Genomic DNA, 9,654 nt, shown 5'->3' with positions numbered 1-9,654 from the left:
ATTGATATAAAAATTAATATAAAATACAGGCACATAGAAGGACATGGGATGATGGCAAATCTGGTTAGCCCAGATTGTCCTGAAAAAAACAAGATATAGCATGTGTATGTAACCTTTATAATGACTGTGATATGAGCTTAGAAGTAAAGGCAGTAAAAATACCCCAAAAACGCCTAGGGCCCATAGGGTTAACTCGCGTCAAAGTGAGCGGCCTACGCGCCAAACGACTGCAAAATACACATGGCAGCTGTGATGTGTACGTGCACGCGGTGTCTGCAGCAAGTATACTTCTCGCATTAGACCAACAGGACGCAGAACTATGAGAGGCACACAGCAACTGCGGAGCAATTGCGAAGCAACTGCGTGTATGTTGTGTCGAGTGTATACAGGAGCATAAAGAACTTTTTGAAAGGGGAACTACGCCCACTTTCAAAATTAATACATGTTAGTTTTATGGACTAAGACAGTCCAAACATATTAGTAAACATTAACAAATCGATCCCGAATCCAAAAACTAGAGTGCCAAAACTCAAATTTGTGATTCTGTTTTAGAACTGAGAACACTACAATCAAATAAAGTTAATTTGGGAATGAAATAAAAAGGTACAGAGGTACATACTTAATGACATCACAAGTTTGAAACCCACTTCTCTGGTTTCTGGCCTTGAAAGAAAGAAGCTCATGCTAAAAAATATCGATTAAACTGTCCTAGGTCATGGGAATAACATATTGGAATTCATAATTTAGGTGGTTCTTCCCTTTAACGTTGTTAAAATAAAATCAAATAGCGCACACAGTAGAACAGCACTTGTGTTTTATCTGTGAAGCTGTTACTGGTGTGTGTGACTTCTTTACAGTTGGTGATAGATCTAAAGGTGCTACAGTAAGCTGGAGTGGGGTTAGTGAAGACTTTAATAAACCAATGAGTAGTGCCAAGCTGAAGTGTGTTAAAAAAAGACATTCAGGCTTTTATGTTTTACGAGTCCTGTGTGAAGAGTGATGCTGCGAGTCTGAAAGATCTAAAAATGATGGACAGCCACAGTAAAAATTGCTGTGAACCAGTTTGTGGAGGCACAAATCATTGTCAAGGTCTTTTTCTTCTGGATTCTTTAACTCCTTTGATATGTGCCTCGCAGTGTCCTGTAACTTTTGTTTCACTCTCACCGCTGAATATTTTCTCTCTGCCTCTACTTGAGCTAATCACCTTCATATGACGGGGTCAGCTTAAAAACGCATTGCTTTGAAATTCATTTGATTGATTGCTGACGACAGCAATCAAATGGCGCAATATGCATCCTGTGTCTGAGATATTAAGTAATTGCAGTCATTCTTGTGGACATGATCCATTCCAGTTTTAATTTGAGAGAGCAATAGCAGCGGTGTCTGTCAGAAACACAATCTCGCATAGCTCCGGCTCAGTTCCCTGATTGCAACTCAGAGAGCCCAAACTTGCAAGGCGATAGCCAAAGATAACAACACCTAATCTCCAAACATATCTGCTCGTTTCCAAAGTGAGGAAGCAGGTCTTTTTTAACAGTTCTATTAGATTAGACAGCCTCAATCAAATGAGCAGAGGCAGCCAAAGGAGACGGGGGCTGCAACACGGGGAGGAAGCAGACTCGCCTTCTCTGTTCAGTGTTGTGGATTCGTTTTGACATCACAGCGTGATTGGAAATTGGACATGCGGTGTGTTTGCATGCACAAGACACTCGCTGAAGAGCAAAAACTCCCTGCGTTGTAGATTTGTTTTCGTTCTTCACATCCTGAAATTAATATAGACCGCCTCACTGTCATAATCAGTCAGTACAGACTTTTGAATCTTGCCACTGACAGATGTTTTATGGCCAATGGCTGCAGATTTGCTGCCCTGCTGATTTTCCATCAGTATGGATCAAGTCATTAGATACACGTCTACCACAAACACATGTAAATAGTTTGAGTTTAGGTTTTAGTAGTCAAATGAAGAAATGAAAAACGCTAATGATTGAATGTCACCTGCTATAAAAACAAGTTTAGAACTGCAGGCATCAGCTCGGCTTAACGCAGCATTCGTCTCCAGAGCTGTAGTGTTTTCAGATGCAGAGAGGCACCTGTAATAGGACTTTATACTGTGGCATGTCAAAGAATGTGGAGTGTTCCCTTCTGTGTAAGCACATGGACTTTGTCCATTTCACATATAATAGAATTAAAGAAAGTTGGTTAGCCTAATAAAGTCAGACTGTGGGTCTGTGGTTGGGTGAATTGACTTGTATGTTTCCAATAGCAGGTCACTTTGTGTTTTATGAAAAACAAGTCTTTGGAAAAGTGATTGGGCATGCTTGGCTCCGACTTGTGCGTGAACACAAGCCATACAAATACATCTTAATTCTTTTTCCCTGCCTTTTAAAATGTTGAGCTCCTAACAACCAATGACAGTCTGAGCTATTTCTGCAGAGCAGGTGTCTGTGATTAAAAATTCTCCTGCCTGCAAACCATTCATATGTGTCTTATTGGCATTCGTGTATAGGTTGTAAAGTTTGGTATAAGACCTTCAAAACGTCAGAAAAAAAAAATCATAACTGAATAACAGTGACACAAAGGCGTTACTTTGTCTGTGCCAAGCTGCAAGGTTTTAGGTGGAGAAATGTATAGAAACAATAAAGTTTTTGATAGTGTTCAGCCAATTAACGGAGGGGGACCTCTTCTGTATAAAGCATTGGGAAAGTGTTATTTTATTCCAAAACCTCAATAAAGACTGAATTGTTATGCAGGTCTGCGTATTGTTGCGAAAGAGCTTTTATGTGAATTTTATGTTTTATATGTGTCACTGATACTGCTCTGTAGTTTTTATATGCTTCTTCTCAGAGTGAAACGGCCAACACTTTGTCAGCCGTTAATATGTAATGTGCCTCTAATAATGAAGAGGGAGGCATCGTGTCAGATGGTGGGTGGAAAATATGGTTCAGCCTCACAAGAAGCACAAGTGAAAATCAGAGTGACTTTTTTTTTAAAGGTCCAGTGTGTAGGATTTAGAGTGGTATATGGGCAGAAATGGAGTGGAAAGTATGTTTTCCTTTGTGTATAATCACCTGAAAATAAGAGTTGTTGTGTTTTTGTTACCTATAGAATGAGCTGTTTGTATCTACATAGGGAGTGGGTTCTCGTCCATGGAAATTGCTGTGTTGCAACATCATGTTTCTGCAGTAATCCATAGGGAACAAACCATACACAGGCTCTAGATAGGGGCATTTGTGTTTTTGTGTCAGCCAATATAATTCAAAGCCCCTCCCCGACGAGCCGGCAGCGTCCGAAAAACACTGACTCTTACGTGAAACTGCTTTATTCAGTGTTTTAACCGGTTTAAATCAATGGCTCCATTTGTTTTGGAGAGGAAGAGACCTCTGCGGATAATTTAGCTTCCGGTAAAAAGCTAGAACACCAGAGACAAAATGATGACAACATTTAGATATTTGGAAAACTGGAAAAAGGCAACAGTGCAGCAGTGAAGACTTGAGTCTGTCGCCACAATCCACCAGCAGTGATCACGCAAAACAATGACAACACTTTCACAGTCTCATATTGTGATGCAGCTCAGTTCATTTCCACTGGGTGTCGGCACCTTGCAGGTTCACAAAAGGGCCTGTCTCTGACAACCAATCACATCTGTTGAACGCATGCATCATACCTAGAAACAGGGTCAATCACACTTCCACACTAAGGTAAAAGTTTCTGTCTCTTTCTTGCCCAGAATTCTCTCAGTGCTTTCCTAAGCTAGGACTCCTTACTAAAGTTTTTCATGCTAACTGAGGAGCTCTCTGAGAGTATTTTCAGAATGTCTGTGAATACGGCCCCTGGATTTGAAGTTTTTAGCGAAAAAGGTGAGTGCACCTTCGCAGGTGCTGGGTAACGGGTTCGGAGAAACACTGATATGTAACATAAAACTGCTTTATTCAGTGTTGTTATCAGTTTTAATCACTTGGTGTGTTTGTTTTGGAGAGGATGGGACCTCTGCTCATAATTAGACTCCTGGTAAAAACCTCCTGAACAATGAACACTGGAGGAATTCTTACCGGGAGAAGTTTCAGCTAGTTGCCATCTGCAGTCCTCACCACTAGACGCCACTAAATCTCTCTGAATCTTAGACAGTGTTCCTTTAATAAGCATCGTTTGGAGAAATTTACAACCTGAGTACATACAGTTTTATAAATTACATTTATTGTATATTTCTCTGAAAGAGTTTTTTCCTCACTCTCCAGTCTTTGTCTTTTTCCACTTACCAACAGGATTTTGCAGTTCAAGAACTTCCATCAACACAAAAGATCCAGCATGTGGAATCGGTTGATGCAGAGGAACAAGGCCAACCCCAGAGGTCTTACGAGCAACAGGAAAAGAATGTGCATGAGAAGGCGAGGCAACAGCATACGCCGAACAAGGCAGGCGGCGAGAAGAAATATGAGCCATGTCCGAGATGGAAGAATCTCGGTCTCGTGTCTCCATGTGGGTATGTGATGATTCCTCTCGTAAGATGTGTCCTGAAATATCTTCAGGCTACCGCATACTGTGCGTGATGGGGATCCCTCTCACTGAGGAGATGAGCTCTAGATGACGGCGGTGCCAAGCCTTCGTCACATGTGCTCAGCGTGTCTGCCAGCAGTCGCACATTATAAAGAGATGGTTATATGGTTTATAAATTTTAGAGCAAGTGCAAATATTCCTGATTACACAATGATCTGAGTTAATGGATACGTTCACAGTGTGGAAAACCTTTTGCTCAATTACAGACAGAGACGTTGGGAAAAAGTCTTAGAAAAAAATCCCCAAAAGATCTGTCACATATGGTCTTTGATTGATAAATAGATCTAGCAAGGGCTGAGCTGTTGCAGCTGTACCTTGTGATAACTATACCCATTTGAGGAGAAACTGGCTCAAGATAAAAGTATCCCAATTGCTTAAAAAAATGCCCGCTGAACCCCTTGTCTCAAATTGTTAAATAATGATTATGTTAGAAAAATAACCGTTTTCAAAATAGAAGCAGGCATAATGACTCTTATTTCACATCATTATAGTAAAGCAGAGGAAAAGAAGCCCAGTAAGAGCTCTGGAGAGGAGAAGTCTGGTGAAGTACAGAAGAAAAAGCTGGGACCAGGAGCCAAGAGCAAGATGAAAGCAGAATTCTCTATGTCCTCTTTACCTGGACGCCTGTCCTCCCAGAAAACGTAAGTGTCCCAGATCAGGTGGTGTTTGTGATATAAGGGATATTTCTTTTTCTGCTGGGGAAGTAACCTATCTAAGATGTAGCACTGATAAGAGAGTGAAATGCAGTTTTACCAGCGGTGACCCCAAGAAATAAAAATGCTCCACCCCCCCAGTGCCTCCCCCCAGCTTAGATAACTGGAGGCTGATATCACTGTGTTTCTTAAGCTAGTGCAAAGGTAGTGGCATTGTGTGAAATTGACAACCTTTGGGTGTGTGTCCACATAGAGTTTTTCTTCAGCAGAAAAGTGGTGGCAGGACGCTGGGGAAAACTACATCCCAGCGCTTTTTTTAAATGATGTACTTCGAATGAGTATGTTTCTATGACAATATCTTGACACTAACGTTAGCTAGGTAGTTAATGTAATGTTACATTAATAGAGGGTTGACTACACAGTTAATAACAACTTATAACTGTACAGTGATAAAAGCACAGCGTCACCAACAACATCCTGTGTCTGCTGTCCGATCTGCTCCCACAAAATGAGCTTTTCTGTGTTTGTTGTGACAGTAGACAGTAGCCTAGCTAAAGAAGCAACAGTAGAAGTGCCCACTAGCAACCTGAGAGAGCAGGCGCCCCCTGTACAAAGGCTCTGTCCTTGCTGCAGTTGCCGTGGGTTCGATTCCAACTCCAGCCCCTTGTTGCGTGTCATCCTCTCCCTCTCTTCCCATTTGATGCTAGAATTTTCCTATCTAATAAAGCATAAGTGCCCCAAAAAAAGAAGCGCTCGGAGCAGCTGCACAAAAAAGGCGAAGCACTCCAAAAAAAGATGCTGCTGTGGCACATTTTCTCTAGGTGTCTGCATGGGGCCACATACACTTTCTCCTTATTGGGAAAAATTGAAAAATGATGCCGGCACTGAGAAAGAAAACGCCATGTGGACACAGGCCCAGAGGCACACATTGGTGCCAACCATAGACTGTGTGTAAAGATGGATGACACGTCTCTACTTCCTCTCACTGTACAAAAATGAAGCCAAACTATCCCGGATACAGGCACTGCTGTCTTAAGTTGGTGATTCCAATGGAGAGTCTGCACAGTAGAGATCTCCATGGTATTGAATCCCACCAATATGGCTGTTTGACCAACCAATTTCGACCAGCGCCATTTATCATGGGCACAACTGTTGGCACACACAGCTGTCCATCATGACGTTGAAACCCCTTCTTATAGCATTAAATAACTGATTAAAACCATTCTGAAAATACACTTGAACATACATCAGTGTGATAAGAACTCCCTACAGTGACAGGAACCATCTTTGGGAAAAAATTATTCGGCCCATGTCTGCTAACACAAAGGGGGTGGAGTTTATGACCTACACTGCAGCCAGCCAATGGGTGGAGGGAATCGCAATGTTTTGGCTTCACTTTCAGGGAGCTGTCATGCAACCATGTCGGCATAGCTTGTGGGGAAGGGGGCTAAATAATGCTCCAAAGTTAGGCTAAATTTTGATGAGTGAACAACTGGCGTGGCCATTTTCAAAGAGGTGAAAAAACAGAGGCCGCACTCTGGACTCCGCTCCCATAAATGTTTCAACTAGGCTATATACTTCAATAGCATAATGGAATTCCTGAAATTCAGTTATGCTTTTTGGTTTTGGTTTGCCACCTCAAGATTTTCAGTGACTCAATCTGGTCATCCCTATGAAAAATTTCTGGGGCACCACTGATGGAGAATCTAACCTGAAAATATATCAGCCATTGTCCTGAACAAGAACCTTCATGAAAGCTTTTTCCTCCTCTGGCTCTTGGCAGCTCCGGCTCCTCAGCGCTCTCCAAACGTGCACCTGCCAATGTATACGGACCGCTCGCATCATAAATTGACACTAGCCACTGTTAGCACCGATAGCATCCTTTGCTGCTCATCAGTCAGTGTACATGCAATAAAGACCCCAGGGCACATTCACTCAGTCACAGTCATGACTGCACACCACCCAGGATGGAGTGTAGGCCTGGAAGCTTTGTGAAGGTCTTGTTCTGTTTATCATGTTGCTTCCTGGAAAACACTCCCTCATATCGGCTGGCTCCATCTGATAATACGCTCCCCTGGAAATGCTATCTGTATGTACATGGGAACTGTCTCTCAGCGGCCCCATTTGAATATGTACCAAATTTCATTGCTCCACAGTGCCCAATTTTCATGATACAGTTATCCAAGTGGCCCGAGCAACTTTAAAAAGCCATCTGCATTTCTGTTTGCATCAATAGCCTTGCAAGAGTCTTAACTCTGTATATGATGACCACTCCAGTCCTCCCGTGACATTATTCCAATCTGTATTTTCCTGCTGCCGAGATTCTGAGGAAGTTCAAACTTGACACTTGCAGTTCAAAATCCTTAATGGGTCTCCTTGTGTGGGATGACCATGCTGTTTTTCCATTTAAAACAACGGAAAAGAGATTTCACGATATTAAATTCTATCCCTTTGTCTGTCTGTGTATTGTCTAGTTGCTACACTCTCCCACACCTCTATGGATTCTTATCAGTGGTCAAAAATGCAGCGTTATCTGCTCCTTTTTTTTTGTTCAGTAAGACCCCGGCAGGATCCATGCCAGCGGACACTTTCAGTGAGAGTTCATCTGAGAGTGAGGAGGAGGAGGAGCAGCCAGAGCGCCGTCAGGAGAGTAACACAGACCTGCCTTCTGAATACTGGCAGATCCAGAAACTGGTCAAGTACCTCAAGGTATGGGAACATTACCTTACACACCGTTTCCTTCCTCAGAAGGATTTCACCCCAAAATAGCGTTTTGTACAGCGAGCTGTGCTACTGCAAGTGAAAGCAGGCCACTACTGACAGGAAACAATAAAGTCCATGCTCTTTTCCTGTCATCTGTTCAAGAATTTTGATGCTGTCCTGAGTCAGTATTCAAATTTCAAAAACTTCTTCAGAATCTCAATGAGTGGAAAATATTATTAGTCAAGGAGGTGCAGGAGGATAGCTGGTATCTTAGAGGGTCATTTTCCAATCAAATAATCCCACCTGTCTGTCTTGCCTCAGTCATATCAAGGTGCCACTCACTGAAGAAGAGGGTGTCAGGTTAAATGAAGTATGTATATTTGAAGCAGCGCTCTGTAGGAAGATGCTCATTGAAGTGGTTGGCTCAGCTCATGGATTCCTGGTTTCTGACACAGGCCTGTTTGGTTGCACATGTGAGCCAAGGCACAGGGGAAAGAGCTGTCTGACGGCAGCAGCTGTACGCGCTGTTTGCCCACACCGCAGAAGCACAAAAATGAAGCGCGCCAGTGATAGGTCTGACAGGGCATATGGTGAATATTAATGTGTCAAAACATGGAAGGGAAAGAAAAAGAAGATAGAAACGCCAATGACCCAGACTGGCTGGGAATAGCTCCGACCACTTGACTTCAGAGATTACCCTGCCTCACTCAGTGGTCCCTATTATCTATTTATCTGGACAGTATCATTCAGACAGGTTATATTAAAACAGACTGCGTTTACTTTATTCTGACAGGAATCTGTTTTTTTGCACGTTGCAAACCTGTCGTCATTTATTTAACTGTAAAAATACCTTAAATGATGCTTCAACTTAAAGAAAATAAAAGTGGTTAATGTTATTTCAGTGTGTTGTAATAGTCGATATTACATATTTTAATACAGTTTGGGATTTCTTGATATCACTACCAGATTTCTGTTCTGCGGCTTGGTGCAACCGAGTAAATCTTTTATAGAAAACACTGCTGTGAAGTTCAACTCCTGGTAGATATTTTTAGCTTAGCAAAATAGAATATAATGGAAGGAAATTCCCCCTCTGAAAGCAGGCTGCAACTCCTTTCCAGAGAGGAAAAAAGAAGATGTAAATGATATGAAAGAGGCAAATTCAAACACAAAAAAACCCTCACTGGTTTGTATATTTTGTGCTTTTCCAGCGGGGTTGCGGCGCGAGCTTTAGGTTGGTGTGTGTGTTCTCGTTTCAGTAAGATGCAGCACTGCAGCAACCAACATGTCCCAGCTTTCTATCTGTCTGGAAACCACACAGCGCAGTTATTTATGGGGTTTGTCCAGTAGTCATTTTATAATATCATTACCATCAGACGCTGAAACTTACCATGAGCCAAGTTAAATATCTGTTTTATTTTAGGAGGAGATCTTTTCCCCCCCTTTCCCCTGCACTATAGACAGCCGCTTGTACTCTAGGAAGTTTAACACACTCAGAAAGCGACACATGGATGTTCTGTTTTGTGTTTTAATGATATTTATGTAGGGATATTTACCTAGGGTTGCGATGTGTTTGTTTTTATACTACTATGACTGGAGATCTGTGCCTTTAAAATCCAGCGTATAGATTTCAGTCTGTGTCTCGCAAGCATGAGGTTGTATGTACATCTTCAACACACTGACATGGAAAACTAATTTTAACATATTTCACCTTCCTTACTCCAGTCTGTAAGGCATCAGGGCCACA

General features: G+C 42.1%; 1 protein-coding gene across 1 annotated transcript in view; it reads left to right on the top strand.

Moving 5' to 3' along the window:
* odad2 (outer dynein arm docking complex subunit 2) overlaps positions 1–9,654 on the top strand; it is a 56,512-nt gene that overhangs the window by 11,279 nt on the left and 35,579 nt on the right. The window contains exons 8-10 of the mRNA XM_050057009.1: positions 4,263–4,480; positions 5,046–5,195; positions 7,763–7,916. Of these exons, the coding sequence (XP_049912966.1) occupies positions 4,263–4,480; positions 5,046–5,195; positions 7,763–7,916 (522 nt within the window). The remainder of the gene's footprint in view (positions 1–4,262; positions 4,481–5,045; positions 5,196–7,762; positions 7,917–9,654) is intronic.

Source organism: Epinephelus moara, chromosome 11, assembly GCF_006386435.1.
Source record: "Epinephelus moara isolate mb chromosome 11, YSFRI_EMoa_1.0, whole genome shotgun sequence".
NCBI classification, from domain to species: domain Eukaryota; kingdom Metazoa; phylum Chordata; class Actinopteri; order Perciformes; family Serranidae; genus Epinephelus; species Epinephelus moara.
The sequence above is the reverse complement of the archived record's forward strand: the minus strand, read 5'-3'. Positions and strand labels throughout refer to the sequence as shown.